The 23,476-nt window shown below is 35.0% G+C and overlaps 3 protein-coding genes across 6 annotated transcripts; 1 reads left to right on the top strand and 2 right to left on the bottom strand.

The window, feature by feature from the left end:
* Positions 1-416: 416 nt before the first annotated feature.
* Positions 417-8,070, bottom strand: LOC133699210 (regulator of nonsense transcripts UPF3-like). 3 transcript variants are annotated; one of them, XM_062122370.1, is made up of 14 exons: positions 7,931-8,070; positions 7,661-7,808; positions 6,613-6,719; positions 6,394-6,489; positions 6,183-6,281; positions 5,965-6,044; positions 5,179-5,286; positions 4,287-4,431; positions 3,681-3,754; positions 2,502-2,955; positions 2,156-2,254; positions 1,914-2,032; positions 1,761-1,811; positions 417-1,120 (listed from the first exon to the last, which is right to left on the bottom strand). In XM_062122370.1, exons 2-13 carry the CDS (start codon positions 7,804-7,806, stop codon positions 1,773-1,775), a joined length of 1,566 nt encoding a protein of 521 aa, XP_061978354.1. In that variant the 5' UTR covers positions 7,807-7,808; positions 7,931-8,070; the 3' UTR covers positions 417-1,120; positions 1,761-1,772. The 3 variants fall into 3 exon arrangements, with proteins under 3 accessions (XP_061978354.1, XP_061978353.1, XP_061978355.1); XM_062122369.1 differs by having other exon boundaries at positions 7,661-8,070; XM_062122371.1 differs by having other exon boundaries at positions 3,681-3,751; positions 7,661-8,070.
* Positions 8,071-10,627: 2,557 nt separating this feature from the next.
* LOC133699233 (KH domain-containing protein At1g09660/At1g09670-like) lies at positions 10,628-19,369 on the top strand. 2 transcript variants are annotated; one of them, XM_062122402.1, is made up of 8 exons: positions 10,628-10,802; positions 10,919-11,076; positions 14,664-14,749; positions 15,499-15,638; positions 16,809-16,943; positions 17,021-17,137; positions 18,558-18,701; positions 18,809-19,369. In XM_062122402.1, the coding sequence occupies exons 2-8, from the start codon at positions 10,973-10,975 to the stop codon at positions 18,965-18,967; spliced, it is 885 nt and encodes a 294-aa protein (XP_061978386.1). In that variant the 5' UTR covers positions 10,628-10,802; positions 10,919-10,972; the 3' UTR covers positions 18,968-19,369. The 2 variants fall into 2 exon arrangements, with proteins under 2 accessions (XP_061978386.1, XP_061978385.1); XM_062122401.1 differs by having other exon boundaries at positions 10,644-10,802; positions 10,922-11,076.
* A 2,580-nt stretch (positions 19,370-21,949) lies between these two features.
* On the bottom strand, positions 21,950-22,587 carry LOC133699349 (uncharacterized). The gene is made up of 2 exons (XM_062122586.1): positions 22,512-22,587; positions 21,950-22,191 (listed from the first exon to the last, which is right to left on the bottom strand). Exons 1-2 carry the CDS (start codon positions 22,585-22,587, stop codon positions 21,950-21,952), a joined length of 318 nt encoding a protein of 105 aa, XP_061978570.1.
* Between the last annotated feature and the right edge of the window lie 889 nt (positions 22,588-23,476).

Raw genomic sequence — 23,476 nt, 5'->3', positions numbered from 1 at the left:
TATAGATCAAATTCATCATTATTTACTATAACAGAAGCAGCCATTGATGTTACACTAAAGTGCCCAGGTTTCAAATTAAAGAGCTATCCGTGACACAGAGGCTGGAACCTAAATTCAGAGCCTGTTAATTCTTGTTCTAGGCATCATAACTCACAAAGAAATGCAGCTACTAAATGCAAGAAACCACAAAAACAAGTACCAGAGAGAGAGAGAGAGGGAGAGAGAGACCTGGGATGGGTTTTGTAAAGATGAGTCCCACGTCAAACAGGCAAATATGCAGTGACCATGTCAGAGCTCGCGTTGGGACTTAAGAAATGTTAAAAAGAAAACACAGCAAATTCACCATCCATGTGATGCAGAGTTTTTTTTTTTTTTTGTGAATTGCTAAACCAAACCCATCACAATCCATCACCGTGTGTTGTAACAAGGCAATTTCCCATTTCAGCCATACAACACAGACCGATTAGTTCCTACCAATTACAATATTCATCCACGCTTTTAAAATCCTATCATCAGTCAAAGCCATTCACAACAATAACAAGCTTTGCAAAAGACCCACACCTTCTTCACTTCGACAAGAACCCAGTATAGGTAGCCCTAACTCACAAAACCGCGTGTGGCAGACTGCTTAACGAGACATACATATAACAACTAAAGGAATCAAGGTAGCAACACTTTGCTGTGATATATACACAGTTTAACCACGGGAACCCACCTATAGAAGTAGAGAATATCCCAATATCCAGTCAGTCAATGGCAAGAATGAGGACACAAATGGCTGCTCCGTTGAGTAGAACCCAGTAAAGGGATAGATGCCCTGGCAAAAACTGTGGTCTTATGTACGATTATAACAATGATATCTTTTTCTCCTTCCTTTTCTCCTATTCCGAGCTGTCTTTGACTAAGATCGGGATTTCACCAAACCCAAGTATTAATTACATCAATACCTGCATCATTGATGTCAACTTTGAATTTTCTTCTAGGTTTCCCAAAGAAAAACCTTCTCCACTGCCGATACTTCAAGCCTGATCATCTGTTTAACAAAAAGGGACAGCCGCCAGCATACAGCAACTGCATGCTCCAAAATTTCACAGAGACTACACATTCCACTGCAGAAGTACTGCAAGACAGTAAAACATCATCAACTCGCCAAAAAGCCTTAACCAGAAATCAACATGATATCCATCAACTCAAGCAAAAGGCTGCTATTTAATGAATGAAACAGATGTAGTTGACCACTGAATTTAAATTTAGAATGGTGATGAATTTAGATCTATTATCTAATACACAATTATTACGATCAAGATGCATACAGATTTGTTTATGGTCAAGTTCAACAAGCTTAGTTGCCATTGACAACCCTAATGCATGTACAATATAATTTTAGAAGCCCAAAGCCCATCCCTTCATGTGTCAGAGTACCGGTTATCAAACCATCCAAATGTTGGTAATCATTGGTCTGAATGGTCAAGCTCATCATTAGGGACTAGGAGGATGCTGGCTCAAAAGAGGGAAGGAAAAAAGAAGAGATAACAAGAAAGAGGAAGTGATGTAAGGAAGCGCTAATATTGTGGCCTACCCCCACGACCCCCAACCCTCCTTCAACTTTCCTCCAGTCAGTTTCATTCTAAGCATATAAAAAGGCAACAGGAAGGGCACAAGATTTAGGATAAAAAAAAGAAAGGCCACAAGACTTATCGTAAATGTTCTTTAGTTAAAAAAAAAGTAGCAAACATTTACAGGGAAAAACAGAGACTTACCATATCAAAACACTAAGAACCAGAAGTAGACTTTTGAACCCAGACTTGCTTCTGTGAATCCAGGGAGCAAACCTTCAAGATATCAGTAAAAAAGAAAGAAAAGCACAAAAAAAAGGAGGTAAAGTTTAACATCCAAAAATTAAGTGTAAGCACCTCATGGGACCCATAACTAGAAGCACCACCTCTTTTAGGAGTTTTTGCCTCAACAGTGGAGCCATCAGCATCCCTTACAATATGTGATGGTCCCCGACGACCAAAATGTTTATGTGAACCTACATAAAATCAAGCATCTAAGTTGAAACATGTAACTCATATTCATGATTAACACACGTGAATTGCCATTATAAATGCTGAAGCAACATATAAGTTGAATGACAAACAAAAAAAAAACTAACCATTATCTAAAGAAGAATGATTACTGCGCCCACTTCCAAGAACTTTTACTTCTCCACTCCTTAAATTCAAGGTGTCAACTTTTACATCACCATGGTTTCCTAGGAGATTAAAGACAAAAGTTACTAAAACAAGTCACTTGAGGGTAAAACATCCTGCAGCCGAGAGTTGTTTCTTCTTCAAACTGGTTAAGGTTTTTTTTTTATTTATTTCATGTGTTGTCATATGCTTGTATTCTGCAAGTGGAATAAGCAATCATTTGAATTTAAAACGCAATTGCAAGGAACTCAAATGTCTCCAATATCACAGCTATGAACATATTTAGGCTGAAGATGAATAATGGCTTACCTTGTGAAGAATCAAACACCGACTGTGTGGATTGACTTGCAGATGATGACAAGGATTCATCACTTGCATAGGATCCATCTGATCTGCGGAGAGGAGTCCACACTCCACGATCAGGTCTATCCTTATTTCTGGTGCGCTTTTCCTGCTTCTCATTTGGAAAACCATGTAAATCATTCCCAACAACCTTGTCATCTGGTGTTCCATTTGCATCCTTCAAACCCAACTGTGCATGTGGAGGCCGAGGAGGACGTTTGTCCTTCTCTAGATTCGAGGTTTGCATCTGTGGCTCAGAATGGACTCCAGAGGATCGAATATGACGTGAATCCTTGTTTAACAGTATGCTTCTGATCATCCTTCCACTTGTTTCACGCCGCTGGCTCTTTAGAGCAGTCGAACTAATCATATTTCTATCTGGAGATGATATGCTCTGTTGCGGAGACATGGTGCCAGTAACCTGCAGAATCAATAACCATTAGAAACATGGTTTCAAAAATAACTAAAGCATCTCATGGTAAAGTATCTCATGGCAATCATGATAAAACAAATGACAAAAGCAGGCAAAGAGTCATTTAACAGTCAAACATAACTAGGCATGAATTATGGTTAATAACAGATAATAAAAACATTTCAAGGCTAATCTCAGTCAGGATATGGGAAAAAATATTAGTTAACGGCATTCCAATCAGCACTGGTTAAGCATAATTATTTCAATCAAGAGCAAACCCAGATATTATTCTGTGCCACTTCATTTGGCACAAGCCAACAGAAGACAAATTAGTTGCAGAACATCCATCTAAGAAGGGTCCCCACTAACACGAGATTGTACAGAAAAATCATGCCCTACTGTCTGTCTATGTATTTAGTATCTTCACCAGAATTTTTGCATTAGCTTACCTTTTGCACCCTTCTATTTAAGCAAAATTTCCTTCCTCTTTCTTGCATCATTTTCCAGGTTACAAGACATTAAAGAGAGGGGGTGAAGGAGTGAAAAAAGGTACTATCCGGTTGCATATTACAATTCCTCAAATACATCTCCCTTATCCTGCAACTTTCCCTCTTGTGATGCATTTCCAAGGGGCATTGAGAACATTAAACAAGCTTTCTCCATTCACAGTGTGCTAAGGTAACTCTGCCAATTGAATCACTAATGAGGGAGGACAAGAGAAATGGAAGGCTCACCAGTGAGATTTCCTTCTCCTTCCCTTTCAGAAGCAGGATTTTCTTCTTCCCAGAATCAGTAATTCCAGAAACTACTGAAATAAAAACATTAGTAACAGGCCATGCTCGATGACAGTGCTGAGAGTAAGAGTATATTGAAACAAAAGGATAAAAATAAATTACACGTGGATTCTAAGAAAAAAAGGCTCATTTAAATATCTATAGAACCCTGCATTCTTCACTTCCTTCCTATTAATTATGAGATGAAGGTACTTAAAATATCAATAACGGAGCAAACTGCGAGTCAACAATCTCAGACAAGTATAGGGAACCTGTCAATGCATCTCTCTTCTAGGAAGAGATGCAAGATAGCCTGCAGCTTTTTCTTCTTATAAGAAAAAAGATTTATTCAGAAAAATTAAGAACACGAATTTACAACTTTATAAAAAGGAGAATGAAGGGTGCTTCACCAAAAAAATGAAACAAATGCTAATGCATTCCCTCAAATAGTGAACAAGCTGAATGCAATTTGTAATAGCATACAGTATTAAGACCATAAAACAGGCAAGAGCTTGGTATTCAGTTTAAGCATCCTTAAAAAGCTAAGAATTAAGTTTCTCATCATACCGCTTTCATCTTCTAATACTGCAGTCCCAGACCCAGAACCCAAAGTTACAGCATTAGAAAGTTGCTGATCATCTCGCTTGGGAACGTGCACATAAGTTGATTTGTCTTTTCCACTTGTGCTTTTTGCAGTGTCCCTTAAAACATACTGCCCATTGGGCAGGGGAAAGAATTAATAATTTCCAAAAATATTGCATCTCAATATTCACTAATTATGGTTTCTAAATGGTTAAACAAACTTAAATATGCAGGTGAGGGTCAAAGGAAGGGCTATGCAACATTATGGAAATGGAATCCTTCAATGAATAAAGTAACAAGATCCAAGCAAGCACCAACCCAAAAAATTCTAACAGGATTGTATTTCCTATTGACAGGTAATTAACACCAAGATGTTTTCTAATAGAAAACATAAATCTTCAAATACAATTCATGGTTTGGATCTAGAAAACAAGCACAAAGGACAGTGTTTTCACCTTTTATGATGTACAATGTTAATGTACAATATTTCTGTATTCCTCGCATTTTACCATTTCTGGCAAACACATGATCCCAGCATGCAGAATAACCTCAAGATAGATTTAAGGTACTATCTACAACTTGCATGGTAATTTAGAACAATACCTCAACAAATACTAAAGAAACAAGACATTAAATGTTTTCCATCTTCAGAACACCACTACACTGAATAATTTAAGCTTCAACCACTTGCAACACTTGTTTAAATCATCAGGCCCCGTTTAATAATTTATCAAGCACTGCCAGGGATGCAGATTATACCAGGCTCAAAGTTCCATTGAAACAAAATCAAGTAAATCACAGAAAACATGCAAGCTAGTAAAATAACTTCACAAACACATTCCCCTATGTGACTTCAGGAATAAATATAAACATGTACCATTGTTGTTGAAATTCTCTTCTTCTCAGAACCTCGTTTCAATGAGGATGAACTAGGACTTCCACTGCCACCAGCCCTTCTGCTCAGTTTCCCATTGGACAATATCCTCTGTCACCAAAATCAGAATTACTTTATGAAATTGTTATGGTTACATATAAGATAACCAGTAAAACAAAAAACAAATCATGCAAAGAAAACAGCCACACAATCAAGGAAAATACATCAAAATTGAATATCAGTGTCAAGACTTTAAATACATCTTAAACCATGAAATGAGCAAAGACGTGTGTGCAGTGCACTACAAAAGAAAGATATTCTTACTGCAAGTAAATTCCAGATTTAAGTTATTCTCACCATACCCTTTTAACTACAGATAAGAGTTTAAAAGGTACATATTTTTATTATTAGCATCTGAACTAACACAAGGACTAAAATTGTAGCTGACAGTCTTATTTCCCAGTGCAAATAATAGTGAAAGAAAACTAGAAAACGCAAAGTTCATGGGAGGCCATTTTTGAGCTTGCGCTACAGTTATGTTAAGATTTTTTTTATGAAAAGTTGTTGCTACATAACATCCAAGAAAAAGAATAATGGACCAATTGAAGCGATTGTACATGCTAAATGGATTCGTTGCAAATTAATAAACAGTAATGAACAAAAGACTGTCCTGAATTCACCGACACTAAAGCTATTCACAATAGCATATAAAATGAAAAAAAAAAGCTGCTTAAGTTAATTGACAATATTTGCATCTCTCAGTCACAAATATTCAATTTCAAACAATACCCGAGGTCCATTCTTAGCAACTCTTTTCTGTCGAACAAAGTCCATTAAAGGTGTGACAATGGGAGCATCTTTTGCAGCACCTGTATATACATCATGGGAAAATATCAAGCAAGACTAAACGAAAAATGAACTCCAATCCAGACAATCCAATCATGCATTCCCCCTATTTCTAGTACGATTATTTCAAAACGCTGCCTTTCAAAATCTTTGTGACTAACCAGCTCTTTCTGCTTCTCTTCTCTCCAGTTGTATTTCAGCACTGGGAAGATTCTCGACAGGCTTTGCAATTAATTCAAGGAACTCCAAATACTCAGGATCTAGATGTCAACAAGGAAATGATTGCATTTACAAATATCAAAATGATGAAATGTTAAGTTCATATCAACAAAAATTCATCAATTTGATTCCACAAAAAAAAAAATCAAATACCTTTTGATATGGTGCCTTCCCGACCATCCTTCTTAGACCACTGTTTTGGGACGCGCTGTGAAGGAGAATACTCAACAATAGCTTTAAACTGAGTGCCTAAAAATACATGGAATAATAAGTTAAAAAGATTATCTTACATCAGATCCTGCAATGAAAGACCGTGGTTTAAATACAAAAATATTTATATGTGGCCACATGATTAGTGTATTAAAGATTTACCTTTCTCATTAACAAATACGTGGCCATTAAAGAACTCAGCAAAGTCAATAACATCCTCAGGCCTCTTGAAATCAATATAGGCTCTAGAATATGATTGATGCTTCTGGCTGGGAAACAATTTTAAGAAACAATCAGAAGGAAATACTATCAATCACACAGTTCACTCAAAACATGATTATGGGTTGAAACTGTCTATCTTCACGTGTCATAATTTGATTATAGAAATCAGTGACTTGAAGAAAGGGTTGAACTTTCCACGAGAATCAACTCTTTAGAAAAGCAATAATACAACCGTCTAAAGTCTAATAAAATTTTGAAAAGGAAGCTATAAAACAGTCAAAAAGAGAAATGCCATGACAATTTGCAAACTGAAATTCCCTCCGAGAATCAAAATATTTCATCGATTCTCCGAGACATATAAAGAGGGGATATGAAAAACAGTAAAAGCCTATATTCAATTGCAGACTGCCTAATTGTTTTCAAAAGAATAAGAAAAACAAGATACCTGTACCACATTCCACTACTAGGGGAAAAAAGAAACTCCTTCACAGTCGAACAAAGGAAGCCTATAACTTGATAGCTACTTATAGTTCAGAATACGAGCAAGGAGAAAGAAACACAAACCGATCATGACAGAAGTTGAAGGATTAGCAGATAGATAACTTAGCACTCTACTGTTTTCCCTGGTTTAATTAAACAAGGTAAATCCAAGCACATAAGCTCTCAAATTCTTAAACATAAAAAAAAAACCCAGATAAAAAAAGGCATGTGCCAAACAGTCAGGAGTCTCGTGTTCTACAAAATTCAGCTAGCCAATTTCAGTTGATTGCCCATTACGCACCCAACCAATCCCCTTGTTAAAAAAATTACCAAGTCTATCCAACTTCATTCGAGGTAATAATCAAACCCTACCATACATGGAGCAAGGATAAAATAAAAGAATAGAGGCAAAACTACCTCAAAACAAATAGAAAGCCCTAGACGACCCTATACGAAACTAGAATGCTAGATAAAACCCTCAATCAGGTAAAAAAATGTAAACCCTAACCTGTTGTTGCCAGGACGATAGGAGAGCCAATTGTAGCGGCCAGAGAAAGCAACATCGATTTGCTCGACAAACATCGGCTGAGAAATCCCCGGCGGCAAGTGGCGGACCACCACTTTGGTCTTGTCAGACTGACCACCACCCTTCATGACTAAAAGAAAACAAAAGGAACAACAAGAAACCCTAGAAATCTAAAATCCCCAAATCGAAAGTGTAAAAACTCAGATGGTTTGCAAATTGGTTTAAGAAGATCGAAAATCAGTGTAAGATTACATCTTAATCGCGTGAAAATCGCATCGATCGAGAGAGATTGCGTGCCCTAATTTTGAAATCGAGCCCTGATCGCCATGCAGTAGGGAAGTCAGAGAGAGAGAGAGAGAGAGAGGAGTGTCGTGGGTTTGTGTTGTGTAAGGGGATTGAGAGAGGGAAAAGGTGTGTCTTCGTAATCGTGTATATATACGATTACGGAAATTGGAGTAAATTATAAGTTAGTCCTTATAGCCTTACAAGAAGAATTAAATAGTCTTTTTAGTCTTGAAAACTAATTGGTTAGTCCTCTTTATCCTCTTTTTTTAAGAAATAAAAGGAGGGGGAAATAAGTAAATAATATACAAATATTAATGAGAAAGAAGATATTTTTAAAATAAGTTAATAGTAAAATTAAGTGTACATTGTTTAAGGGACTAGTTAATTAGTTTTTGAAATTAAAAAAAATATTTAATTCATTTTGTGAACTTAAAAGGAATTAATTTATTTTACTACTTTATCGATTTATTTATTTTCAGATCATTCTCCATAAATTTTTTAAAAATAAAATCAAATCAAAACCTTATATATTTTTTCTAATTTATTCTATCACGGGCTTCAAGGTATAGAACAAATTCAATATCATTATTGTGTTTGGAATAGATTTTAAGAATTAATTTTAATTATATTTAAGAGTACAAGAGGTTTGGAAGTTAGAGTAATTGAGAAAAAATTGCATGTGAAGACTTGCATATCTTTATTTTATAAAAAATAAAAACCAAAAGAAGGCTTGGATTCATAAACTAATAGCTTTGTTTGATGTTATACTATTTGTATTTGGTGATATGTTATGGGGTGAAAATAGTTTTTGGCAATTAATTATTGTGCTGAACTTATTAGTGCTTAAAGTAACTAAATAAATAAAAAATCACAAAGTTTTAGAGCCAAAATATAAAAAATTAAAACCACGAGGACCAGGTCTGAAAAACAAAAAAAATCAAGGGCCAAAAGAGTATTTCTTTCATGCCCCTTGGACAATTATAATTACATCATTGGTTTTTTTTTTCTTGTCGAAGGGAGTGATTTTAGTTCATAGCTATATGTTTTTGCCTACAAGGTAAAAGACCAAAGTCTCCCTGTCATTGAAATCCATCAACCAGTCTCAGATCTCCTGCACAGTATAAAAATGAAAACAAGTGAAAAATCATACACAAGCGGCGTGAATGGTGGTTAAAAGGATGACGGAGGCAATGGCAACTATGCCCAGAAGGGAGAAAAGTAATGGCGACTGAAGAGGTGGCTGAGCTCAAGAGGGAGGGGGCAGATTATTTTGGTGGGCGAGAGAGGAAAATTAATGTTGTTATAATTAAATGAATGTTTTTTAAAATATTTTTTTAAAAAAAATATATTAAAAATTTTATTTTTTAAATTTTATTTTTGATATTAATATACTACGATACTTAAAAAAAAAATTAAAATATAGCTTGGAGGAATATTCAGAAAATGTTATAGAACAATATAAAGCGCAATAATTTTTTTTGTTAATGTGAGAGAGAGAATGCAGTCCAAAACAAAACCTAAAAAGCAAATCCTAACAGATGAAAGTCTTTTCAAAGCTTGTAGTGATCCAAGACGTTGTCAATGGATTGTTGTGCTTAATAATTGTTGTGAATCACAAGAGATACAAAACAAGTTTAATAGAGAAATGAAACATCAAGGCTTTAATGTTTGTTTGTTTTTAAAATGTTTTTTTTAATTAAAATTTTTTAGTATTTTTCAGATTGTTTTAATATTTTGATATAAAAAATAATTTTTTAAAAAATAAAAAATATTATTTTAATGTATTTTCAAATAAATTTAAAAAAAAACAATTACTATCACACTCTTAAACACCCCCTAAGAATTGTTACATGTGTTTTGTGGTAAAGTGTATCTTGTGGTTCGCAAACATTTATTATACTATACTTTAAAAGATATGAGAAAAACACAATGCATTTACCGTGGATATAGATTCATTGTACTGATAACCACACTGTAGACACAAAGTGTTTGCACTGTAGGCAACATTGTAGCTCATGAGAGCTTTGTTTTTGTTGTTTTTTAGTCAAAAAGTATTGCTGGAAGTATTGTCTTTTTATTTTTTTGTGCAAAAAGCATAAAGCCAGACCCAAATCATTTCTAAAAGTGTTATTGGGTCTGGCTTGAAAACCAAACCCAAAATTATTGGGTATGACTTGCAGTCAGATCCAAAAATACTGGATCCGGTTGGACAGTTGGACACAATGCTATTAGGGCAAGTTAGACAACCAGACCCAAAAATATTGAGTTTGACTTGATCGTCAAATCCAAAATTTTTAGGTCCAGTGCTCTATACTCATAATATTTATTTTATATTTTTTAAAAAATTATTATTAAATACTGCGGATTGCGAATTAATATAATAGTATATCTATAAATCACGTTAATTTGCATAAAAATAACGGTATGTTCAATATGAACATGTCGTTTTGTAAAACTATTTGTTTAGTGTATTTATTTATGCGCCAATATTATCATAAAATACTAAATGCAAAAATATTTTTATTTTTTATTCCAAAACAAAACAATAGAGGTCAAACTTAAGGAAAGATCGAGCATGGAAGAGCATCATTAATCAATAAATACAGCAAAGCAAAAGGAATCCAAGAGAAGAGAGAGTGTTTGTTGGGTTGGAGTTAGGGCTTTTGGTCTTTAACACCACACTGCCACTGCTTGCTCTGCTCCACTACCACTCCAAAGCCAAGACCCAACAACTACTAGCAATATAAAAAGCCAAGGAAGAGACTGGCATCACTCCTCTTTTCTTGCCTCTTAAATCTCTGCCTCCACCCCTCCCCCCCTCTGCTCCCATCCACATCCAGTAAGCCCTCGTCCTTTTCTTTTATTTACCTGCTTCGGTTCTGTTTCTTGTTTCATTTATCTTTTGACGACTTGTTGGTGTTCTAATGTTGTTTTCCTTCTTTTTTCTTGTTTAAGCAGCTACATACAGCAGTAATATAACTCCTTTTCTGTCGTGTGTGTGGTTGTGTGATGGGAGAGAGAATCCCACCTGGGAGTTACTTCCAGTACCCTCCCTCTGGAGTCCACCATGCTTCTCCTCACAGGTCCACTTCTTTGCCTTCAGATCTTGAAAGGTTAGTTTTCACTCCTCATGTTTAATTGTCTTGCCGATTGATCTTTGTTATCTTATTATCTTGAAAGGTTGTTGCTTTCTCTTGCTTGTATATCATGGTTTTTGTTTTCCTTTTTATGTTATGGGGTTGTGCTATGATTGATGGTTTCTATCCTTTTGACTTATTTCATGCTATTTTTGGTGTGGATGATGGTGTTGTTTTCACTTCTTGGTGTTTTTTTTCATTAAACTATCACGTTCTTGTCTAAGAGAAAGAGGTTGTGTTTGATTTTTGGTATTGGTAACTTCTATTTTAAAAGATTGTTGCAGTTGAAATTGAAGAAAACTCTTTCTTTTGTTCTCATTTGAGAGAGAACTTCATGGATGATTTTCTTTTTTTACTGCAAAACCACATGCTAATAAGGGAAATCAGAGCAAATATTTCTTGTTATAGTGGTTCACTCTCTCTTGTGGAAAGAGTCATCATACATTGATGTTATTTCAAGCGGTTCTTCTTGTATTTTTGTGATTATCATGCTTTTCAGTAAATGTCTTATTCTTCTTTTGCCCTGCTTTACATGCCGAGCGCTTTCTTTCCCAACAAAATTTGAACTTTTTCCGTAGATTTTTTTTCTTTTCATTTTGGTGTTTTTGTTCCAAGCATCTGCAAGTCATTATGGCACGATGCTTCTTTCAGTTCTCTTTGATTCCTATGAAAACAATAACCATTGACATCAATTTTGGGTATAAAAAGAAAAATCCGTTGTTACTTGTCTAGATTGAATTATTTTTCTGTTTTCTTTAGCATAAAGATCCGTAAATAGATTGTTATGTATAGCCACTTCAGCCGTGCTTGTCGTTTCTCAAAACTCTCCCTTTGGAGACCCAGTTTACTGCCACCCTTTCTTTGCATCCAAATCAGCGTTTGGTTGGAAAGAACCTAGAGGAGTGACCAGTTATCCAAAATACTCAATCCATCTGAACTTAACAAAATCTCATTACTATTCTCACTAAGCTCAGTTTTATGGACCTTTTTTTTCCAATATGACTAAACTTTCTCTAAGTTGTTTGTCAGGTACAGACAAGAGTATATTATTAAAAGAGAGAAAGAATGATACAAGATAAACTGTAATTTTTATAGAGTCAACCAGGATAAGAATCCTTCTATGGAAGATGAAAGATCCTCTTTGCAACTGGTCTTGATTAACCAGCAACAGTGAAAAGCCTATTCCACATATACAAAGCTACTAAACATTGTAACAAAAGATGCTTTTATCTCCCTGTTATTATCACATATGAAACAGTTGCAGGCGACATGACCTTATATGGCCATTGGGATATGCAATCAATCCTAATAAGTATCACAGTCCAAATAAAGGCCCTAGATTTGCAGGGTACTTTGGTGCTCCAGACGTAGTGATGAAAGAGAAAATAGGAGTAAGTAAGATGATACAGAAAATACTTACAAGAGAATTGACTTTGATCCTGTGCCTCCATTTGCTTTAGAAGTTACTGACAACATGCTTCACTAGAAAGGGTGTAATCGTATATTCCATGAGACACTGCTACACTCCATAGAGTGTAAGCCGGGCATAGGAGCATTATGCAAACTAGAAAGGCAGTAGAGATGTGGAAACTCAATGGATAATGGAAGATTCTCTACTCACTATTTCTCCTGGAAGTTAATGCTAGAAGCAGTACCTATGTTGTGTTTTAAAAGAGAACAGAAGTAGGGAGATACACACGAGGTAAATTCCAACAGCTTGCATGGGTGACAGCTACACCAAGGATGGCATGGCAATCATTTGTTTTTAGACCAAGCTTGCTGGGAATTGCCAGGTCCAATAAAGAACCATATTCCAAAGCAAAATTTCAAGAGGAAAAGCACCACTTTAATTTCCAGAAATAAAATGCTCTTCTATAGCAAGTGAGACTTTTCTAACCTCTTTAAATATTTTGTGATTCTGAATCAGTTTTTTACCTCTTCTACCCATGCTAATTTTGGCTCACTTCTCTAGCACGAAGCTACTTTGATCCAGGCACTCTTTGCTCCAAAGCATCCATGGGGTCTGTATCTGATGCACTTAAAATTGTCCTAGATGACCCCATAGTAATGTATCCTCAATGGTTGCTGCCTTCACCATCTCGTGGAGTCTTTCATTTCTCACTAGTTTATTTTTAGGTGTCTAATGTCAATCCTCACATCCCCATCTCGTGTGTGCACATTTATTGAAATGGTGCTTCTTTAACTCCCAACATTTCTTGTGCTGAATCCTATATCATAAATGGTCTAGTTGTAGTTTGTAAAATTTACTTTCCATCCCAGTTGCAACTTCTCAATTGCAAAACTAGCACTCTACTTGTTCTTGTGTATTTCAGTCCTCGATGTCATTTCTTCTTGTTAGATTCTGCCATTTAGGAAGTGAAATGTTGATGTTGAGACCTTTCTACTCAAACTAACAGCAGCTTGTTCACTTTCCTTGACATCACTCAGTTGCGATGTGTTATTTCATTGTGGTTTTGCTTCATTTGGAATCACTGAACTTTTGGAGTACTCCATATTCCTACTTTTAATGTACCCAAACTCAAGTTGTGACATAGTGCCTGGTCAATTCATCTGTGACCAAAGCAAAACAGTATAGTGGAAGAACCTTAAGGTAATGTTGGTTGGGGATTCTTCATCTTGCTCCCAGCAGTCTTCAGTAAACCAGTTGGGAGATTCTTAGAAGATCCATATTAAAAGTAATATTTTTCTTTTATGAAGCTGTTAGTAACATGGTTTAATCAGGGATGGTCAGGGAAGCCATCTTTCTTGGGCATAAAATAACTGTTATGGCCATTGCAACTAGAAACCATTAGCTTTTTAACAATTTTTTGGTAATCCGTGCATTTAATAATCCTATAACCATGCAAGTTCCTAACAACTTTGTACCAATAAAGAAGTCTCAGATCTTCAACCCCAAGAAAAAAATAAAAAAACAAGAAAAAACTTATATCTTGACATTGGAAGAAAAAATTTCAAGGTTGTAACTTCATTGAGGCGAGCACTTGGAATAACAAATTTTGGTGAAAAAATTGGGTGGGGAGCTATGAGGTGAAAAAACTTGAAAAAAGACTAGTGGAAACATAAACTGACAAAATAGGAGTTGTTGGGTATCTGACGACCTTGAATATTGGCCACAAGGATGTGATGCAGTTCATCACTGAAAACCATTAAAAGGCAATTTTTTATTTATTATTTGCTGTTTACGTAATGTAATGGTTGGCATTTAAAACCATGATTGCTAAGCTTGTATTTTGAATTGTTGTCTTTTCCTGCTTCCTTTCACAGATCATACTTGTGAATAATTTTAAGAATATCTGTCTGCATATCATGAAACATTTATCCATGATTGCAGTTCAAAACTTCAAATGTAAAAAAAATTACCATCTAAATTGCTATTGTTATGCACAATTTGAATCATGAAATGCCTTTCATCTCTAGTGTGTCCGTACCTACAACCCACAATGCTAATCTTGCTGTAAAAACTCAAATGTTTATTTTCTTTTCATGACCACTATTTTTTGCAAGTTTTTACATATGTGATTTGACTAGTATAACAATGACAGATATTTGGCGGAGTTATTCGCAGAGAAGCACAAGTTGGGGCCATTTGTGCAAGTTTTACCAAATTGCTGCAGGCTTCTTAATCAAGGTTACTGAATCATAACTTATCTTACACGATACATACTGTATATACACGATTGCTTATTGGTTGCATTACAGGTGTTGTTTTCTTTTGAATGAGTGATTTCAATATTGACGCGCATGGTTTCTGTAAATGTACCAGCATTTATCTGTGCATGCGATACTGGTACATGAAAGCATCATTACTTGTTCTTTCATGATTTTAAAGTAGATGATTGCATGCAGATCTTTAGTTTTGTTACACAGAGAGGACTAGCTTGAATACTTGACACACAAATGGGAAGGGAAACCCCACAACATTATATCAATGATGAATACAGCCACAGGGAGGCTATTGCTTAATGGATTTTTGGCACAAAAATATTTACCTTGAAGTTGGCAGTTTTTATTTGTCTGCACATATGTTCTTGTCTGTTTGGACCTTTAGGTACATGTTTCAATTATACATCATGATGCCCTTAGTTGATCTCCTGGAAATTCTTGAACTATTAGTTTTCTAGGAATACATCAGACATCACTAATAGTATTCTCTAATGGTGTTTATCCACATGCTTGTTCTTATCTGCTTGAAACATGAAGTATATGTTCGAGCGATGCAATCATAGTTCCCATAATTGATCTGCTGGAAATTCTTAAAACTATTAGCTTTTAGGAAAATGCAGACATCACTCAGAGTAATATAACTGTCGACTGTACTAAAGAGTTTCGCGTAATCCATACTACATGCTTAGTTGGTATACTTTAATGTCACTGCAGAAATCAGAAGGGCATCAGCTTGCAATCAGGGTTTGGTAGATCATGAAAGATACGAGCATGAGAGTCCATTTAGGTCATTAGGTCAACATTCAAATGGAAGAACGATGGATTTGGAGGCATGGTCTGCTATGCCAACTGAGGTAATGCGAGTTTGTGGTTTCATGTGTGACTTGGATACTCTTGGTAGTTAGTATGCTATACAGGAAATGAATTTTACTTGACTTGCTTTTTAACTACTACATGATGATCCTGCTATCTGGCATTCTTGCTTTTTTACTACTGGTACTGTAGTGTTGTATTAGCAGTTTGTTTAACTTTGTTGTGAACAGAATCACTTTGCATTTTTGAATCCGAACATACAAAATGGCTTGATGTGTTCTGATTACTTCAATTTAGCTCGTTCCTGTTTCTCTTTTCCCATTTCATTTGTTAATTGCGTCGTTCTTTCATACTTTCTGACACAACATTTATTTGGCTATCATATTACCTCCCTCAAATTTCTTTGGAAGTTGGTAGTTTGATTCTTCATTATTTCCCTATCATGCATATCGACTTGAGAAACTGAAGAAAATGAGCAAAAATAAGACATTACTGAAGGCGATATTTCTAAGTTAGTTAATAGTACATCTGCAATGAGCTAGAAAAACAGTGTTGAAGATTGATGTGAAATGGAAATTTTCCTTTTCCCTCTTGGAAGCAAATCTTTGTTACGTGTTCTATCTTTTTATCGCAATATGGTAGGGTTCTTTGACCTTGAGTGTTTGATGGGAAAGCAGTGAATTTGAACATTGTGCTATATCATTTTTTTAGAGAAGTTGATTCCTTGAGAAACTGTAATTTTTGTGAACTTGCAAGAAAATTCTATGAAGTTCCAAGATATGAGTAGGTGACTTCTATTGGGAGTACGCATGTTGGATAAAATTTAGAAAACCAATGTCCTTATCATCTAGACAATGTAACTTGAATCCTCATGATATGTAAGGCCAATGAGTACTCACGAGCAACTTGGAAAATGTCCTGGACTATTTTTGGTTGTCTGAGTGCTTCTCCTATGAATAGTATTTGACTTAAGTGTCGCGGCCTGCTTAGAAGAAAAGAAACATGATATTTCATGGAGGAAGAAAGTTGTTTAGGATTGGGTTAACTTCCATGGCATATCTTGTACAAACCCCCATCTGCTGCAATACCTGAGAAAAATTAGTCTCCTCTTCTCATGCCCGAAAATGTCTTACTTTAGGATAACTATGACATCTTAGTTTTAATTTCTTAAACAAAATAATAGAAAATCCACGTGTCATGTCTTACTGCAGGAGAATGGGCATCTTCAAAGAATGGCCTCATTTCCAGCTGCTTCAATGGGTTGGCCTGGGGTCCCTGGAATTCCAATCACGCCTGTTGTAAAGAGAGTAATTAGACTTGATGTTCCTGTTGATAAATACCCAAGTGTAAGTCCAAGATGTTTCTTGAAGTAATGGAGATATGAATTAATTATCATTTCTAACTCTAACCCAGAATTTGGCAGTATAATTTTGTTGGCCGAATCTTGGGACCACGAGGGAACTCCTTGAAAAGAGTTGAAGCCTTGACAGATTGTAGGTTGTATATAAGAGGCAAGGGCTCCGTAAAGGATTCTCTAAAGGTATGAATGATTCTGATTTGTTTTCTATTTCAAGTCAATTGATAAAGCAGTTTAGTTTGCATTAATTAGATAGTTAGGTTGCATGTCATGGTGAATCTGAAGTGAACTTGGTAAATGACTATAGCTTCTGCTTGCTCTTGTATGACATGATGTTAGAAATTAAAATTTGTATTTGTATTTCAAGTATTGTTGATTTCTATGGTTTCTGTTGAAATGGGGTGGGTATCTTACTATCCTATTTTTCTCGTAGTGCAATCTTCTTAAAAGGGACATGCTAATTTGTAGGTGATCCAACAAATAGCTCTCTGTGAATTTTGTTTAATGTTGATGTTCGACTCACTTTGAATATTTATATTCAGTCGTCCATTTATGAAAGTTTTGATCAGTATTTGCACCATAGTTATAGTTTTTACCAAGTCATGCTACGATCCCCATGACAGAAATTTGACACATGTAGTTGCACCTAGATACTGATGTTGTTTGCAGTTGTTTTGCTATTTGTGTTAGTATTCATGGAAAGAGTCATAGAACACAATTTTTTCTTCTTTTTTCTGATATAATATCTAGCCTTCAAATCTATTTTGATAGCAGCTGTTATTCTTTGGTCACATTTTATTATGTATAGATTGTTCAATTTATATTGAGGAGACTTAAGTTGGTTGCTTGCATGCATTTTATTCTGTTTTTCATTGTAAACTATCATGATGACCATCTGTGCTGTACTTCACAACTTATCATGGGTGATTGTTGGTTTTTGATGTCTGAGTCTGACTACTTGGCCACCGTAGTACTGAAATTGTTCAAAACAGGAAGACATAAATGCCATGCATAACTTGTTAGCACCTCATTTAACTGTAGAAAACTCAATGCAAAGAAATGGAAGGTGGAACCTATGGGCTGAACCTGTTCCTGCTTTCCATTAAAGAATGAACAATACTACTTCGTGTGTGCTTCACATGCTTGGGTGTATTATTTATATACTAAATTTCACGCCTCATTTAGGAGAATTTGTATTTTATGTTAATGTCCAGGAGAGGTAATATGACTGTAAATTAGTTGATCAGAAATATGACTATAAACGAGCCAGAGCTCCAATGATCCATTTTTGTATATTATATTTTCAATTCAGTTGCTTTCTATGGTAGAGATATGGTACTCATATTTAGGAATCACAATGTTTAATGTAGAATCACTTTTTGACGACAGTGAAGCGGACCATTTATTTTCTGTGATTCAGAATGGAACTTCAGTTAAATATTTCTTAAATCCCTTGAAAAAGAAAGCTTTTGTCATTGTCTCCTTTGATAAATGATTTGTTGATTGCACAAGTAAGTTCAATGATCATTGTTCATGTGATGCCTGTTTTCCCTCTTTTCAATCCTTCCCATAACTCCTATGATTGACTATGATTTTTCTCCAGGAAGAAAAACTAAAAGACAAGCCTGGATATGAGCACCTTAATGAACCGCTGCATGTGTTGGTGGAGGCTGAATTTCCAGAGGATATAATAAATGCCCGCTTGGAACATGCAATAACCATATTAGAAAGCCTCCTGAAGCCTGTGGTATGGACATGAATGACTTATGAATTTTGCTGTTAAATTCTAGGTCTCTGCCACAGCTTGCTGATTTTCTCTTGACTTGTACTCATTGCTATGCTCTCTTTCTGCAGGACGAATCCTTGGATCACTATAAGAAACAGCAATTGAGGGAACTGGCTTTGCTAAATGGTACTCTAAGGGAGGAAAGTCCAAGCATGAGCCCTAGCATGAGCCCAAGCATGTCACCCTTCAATACTGCCGGAATGAAACGAGCCAAGACAGGAAGATGACTCTGGTTTATTCATTGCTGGATGACGGCAACTTATTTATCGAAGCCCTAATGGCTTCTTGATGCTTGGGAGGGACCTTTGGAGGCTGAGCATTTGGCGTTCGGCAAACTGAACTCCTGTGTGTTGAGCATAATTGCTTGGAAACTTCCGCAGGTTATCTTTTGTCACTAGTTCTGTTCAATGTGCTTTAGTGTGTATCAAACAATCTCCAATTCTTTAACGTAGTATTCATTTGAGCATGGAATTATTCGTTTCATTAGTGAAATAAACTACTTGTAATCAATAATTCAGTTAGTTCTTTCAAGTCATGTGATGTATCTTTAAATCTACCTGACGACTTTTGCACCGGTAATTCTATAATGTAACATCATTATCTCAATAAATGCACTAGTTTGACTCAAATGACTTGTAGCTCCATTTTTCTGCTATATTGTTTACATTTTACTGGGGCTATTTTTTCAAATTTTAAGGAATAATCAAGATAACGTATTCCTGATTGTAATCTAATCAATGAAAAGAAGCTAACCAAGACCAGCTGATGAAGACAAGACATTCATGGAAACATGCACTCATCCAACCAAGAGAATAAATAAAGGATTTTGAATTTTCTGTTTTCAAGTGTTAGCATGCTTATAGGACCTGATTAGAAGGTCTGACTTGGCTCCAAGTCCCGGGTCATGGGTTAAAGTGTTAAGTAGATTAAAAGAAACTAGGTTTTTTCACCCAGTTGACTTGTCAAAGTCTTTATACGTTATAGTCGTATTAAAGTAGGACACTATCGCCTGGAATTTTCTATTTTTGTCAAGCCTGGTGCTTTTATATAAACTTTTCCATCAATGATTATCTTTGATTTATGATAAAATTCTTACCCAAATTCCAATTGGTTACTGCTTCCCTTTCCACCCTTATCCTGGTGAATATGCTTTTGGTCTATACAAGTAACAAATTTCCAGCAAATTCAAGAGGACATAAACACACTCTCGCACATGTTATCTGGTAAAATTCGAACCAATCCTTCTCCTTAACCCGATGCTATGCTACAGTCGCAAATAACATTTTAAATGTCTGGCATATTACCAAGACATACCAAGAATAGGAATATTAACGGCGATAAAATTCGGAATTCGATGACTATTTTGTCTTTGATACAAGGGAATGCTCTCTTGGCACAAGTGCCACCACCACCAACACCCCACTAGGGCTGCAACCAACTTGCCACGATTCCAGTTCTTGTGGTGGCCTCCACCACCGGTAACAGCATACCACAACCACTCATGGTTTGTAAAAGTGCCATGGCAACTCTCTAATCCCAAATTGGTGAGGTATCCCAGTAAATACTGACTTGTACAACTTTTAGGTAGTGTTTTAAAAAGAAATAAATTATTTGAAATCTAGTTTAATATGTGATAATATTTCACATAAATACTTGAGACATAAGAATAAATCAAATAAATTCAAAATATGGGCTTGCACACCTTTATTCACTCTGCTTGAAACTTTTAAAAGAGTCAAGGAAAACAATGGGAATTTTTGAAATCTATTGATAAAACAACTATAATCTTAAACTATAAGGACATAAATGAAAAATTGACTAGTCTTTAGGGGCATAAACACACTTCACCCAATTTCAATGCTCACTTTATCATTATGTCCCTAGTTGCAAACAAGTCCAAGAATATCAAGTTATTTTCTTGGATTAGAAGCAAGGCAGGAAAAAGCTTCTCATGACCAAAGATTTGAGATTTTTAAAAATTTTCTGCAACCAAATGCAGCCCAGTAAATCCATAAAAAAAATTGCTCAGCAGCTGATGAGAGATACAAGATGTGTATTGGGAAAATTTTAATCACAATGAACAAAGATCTCAAATAGACCGACGATGCACGAAGCCAATATGAAGTTTTGAAATCATTAAAGACAGAAGAAAAAGGAAGGTTAGAAACAAAGTAAATTCATTCACAGCAAGTTCAGAACCTATGTATTTTCAAACTCATTAAAAGCATATCCAGGTATTAAAATACTGTTCCAACACAGCCTGTATTCATTCACAACAAGCCTGTAAGGCTGTTACAACGCACCTTGTATTCATTCACGACAAGCCTGTAAGGCTGTAACATTCAGACAATATTTCTTCATTTTCTTAAGGATTTTGATAAGAGAAACTAATTAAGTCAAAAGCCAGCAAGTGGGCACACACATCCATTATGGGATAAATATGGCTTGGAATTGAGGCTAGAGTAGGTGCCATAAACCATGAACACCACCATCAAAATTCAGAATAGAAGACGTTACATCAACTCATCCTTTCTGCTAATATGGAATATATATAAATATTCAAGATGCTTCACAAAAAAATGCTTTAATTCTACACAATTCGATGTGCACCAGAATAAAGAATTCATCTTTTACAAACTGGGAATAAGACTCGTAGAACTTATACAAGGTAGAATTTCACTTCTCTTAGTAATCAAAGAATTCAAATTCATGAAAAGTTTTCATTTGAACATGACATGAAAAGTAATACAGTATTCAATTGAAAAAAACATCTAACCTCTGCACAGGGATCACCACAGCCCAATCTTGGCTGACGGAGGAGCAAGTTTTCCTCCAAACAAATCTCTTTTAAGCCTGCACAACATAACCAAGGTTAGAACATAATATTGATAGCCAGCAAGCATCAAGATACATACTTTCATTCACAGCAAGTGCTAAATAACTTAATGTTTTAATGTAAAAGCAACATCATCTATAAGTTCAGAAAAATAAATCAATCGCATAACATCCGCAGAAGAAAATGCACTTGCACAGAACAACCATACAAACGCCTGTAAGTTTTAATCAACAAAAGAAGCAAAGTTACGTGCTGAATTAAAAACATTTTACACATTGACCAAACCTACAAAGAAAGCAGCAAAATCTCTCCAACTGGGAACCGAAAAACACACCTTACCTACAATAAACTCAAGTTGCAAGAATTAAAAATGTCAATCTCGAAGGCCAAGTTCAACTTCAAGCTCATCATCCTCTTCGAACAACTTCAAAAGACGGGCATACTGCTCTTCCCTTTTCTTCTTTTGCCAAAACTTGAAAAGGAAAAGTGCAAAGAACCCTATTGCCACAACGAAAACAAACACAATGGCAATCTCGGGCCCATCATTGTTTTTGGAAGCAGCATGCGGATCAGCCTTCGTCCCATTTTTTGCACCGGATGAGTCATCTGAGATACCTGGAAACATGAAAAAAAAAAAGGAAAAAAAACCTGAATGTTACATGCACTGCATAGTTTTTTTCTTTTTTCCTTTTCCATTCAATGGATTCTATGAAAATTGAAGCATTATAATTTATCTATTTTTTATTATTTACCCACATGCAAATTCATAAAATAAAATAAAAATAAATCAAGCCCAACAAGGAGAGATACAAGCATAAACTATACAAAAAAATAAAAATAAAAATAAAATCAAACACAATAATTTTCCTTTCAATGTTGGTAATTAAAGATTGGTAAAGAAGGGAGAAAAGGCGAAAGAGATCTGAGAGACAAACCTGAAATGAAAAGAAGAGAAAGTGAAAGGAAGAATAATAGAAGTACGGATCTGCTTCCTCCTGAGATTTCACTCATTGCGCTCGCTCGCTCGCTCGCTCAAAAGGGAGTGCGGAGAGATGGGGTGTTTTTAAGCGTATGTAATGGCTTTAATCAATCAAGAAGCAGACATGTACAAGGAGGAGGAAAGGTGTTCTCTTATTTTTAAAACTACGTTTTTTTTTTTTTTTAAAAGTTGTAAATCTCTATTAGGTTCGGGTTTTGAGTAAAATTTAAAGATAAAAAATTAAATTTTGGGTTGCGTATAAATATTAATTTATTTAACTCAAATTTAAATATTGATTCTAAATAAATAAATAATTTAAAAAATTAAAAAATGACATATATATCAGTTAATTATGTACTAAATAGTTTTAAATTATAATATTTGGGTTCGAGTTTAAGTTATAAATATTAAATGAGTATCCAAAACTTGATCAAGTCAAATTTAATTATAAAAAATTCACACTTGTTTAGATTCAAGTGAAGTTTAAATAATTATTTTGAACTTCAATTCCGTATAAATAATATAAAATTTAATTAATAAATATTCATTGTCATCATTATATTTCATGTAAAGTAACCTCTTGAGTTAATGCTTAAGGTATTATCTCTTTATTGTGTCTCAAATATTTATTAATTTTATTTTAAATGTAATAAATATAAATTAGTTGTTAAATGTTTTCAATAAAAGTGTTAAAATAAACTCCAATTTACTTGGATGGACTTAACAAACATGTGTATTAAGAAGTGATATTATTTAGCGTTCATTACATTCTTTTTTATATATATATATAAAAATGATAAAATCAATCGATTTCAGACTTATTTGATGATAAAGATATTAGAAGATAGGTTAAGGATTTCCCCCCTTCTTAACCGTTTTATTTTTGTTTAATGGGTAAATTATAGTTAGTCTCTATATTTT

The sequence above is a fragment of the Populus nigra genome, chromosome 7 (assembly GCF_951802175.1).
Source record: "Populus nigra chromosome 7, ddPopNigr1.1, whole genome shotgun sequence".
Taxonomy (NCBI): domain Eukaryota; kingdom Viridiplantae; phylum Streptophyta; class Magnoliopsida; order Malpighiales; family Salicaceae; genus Populus; species Populus nigra.
Note: the sequence above shows the minus strand (reverse complement) of the source record. Positions and strands in the feature narration are given on the sequence as shown.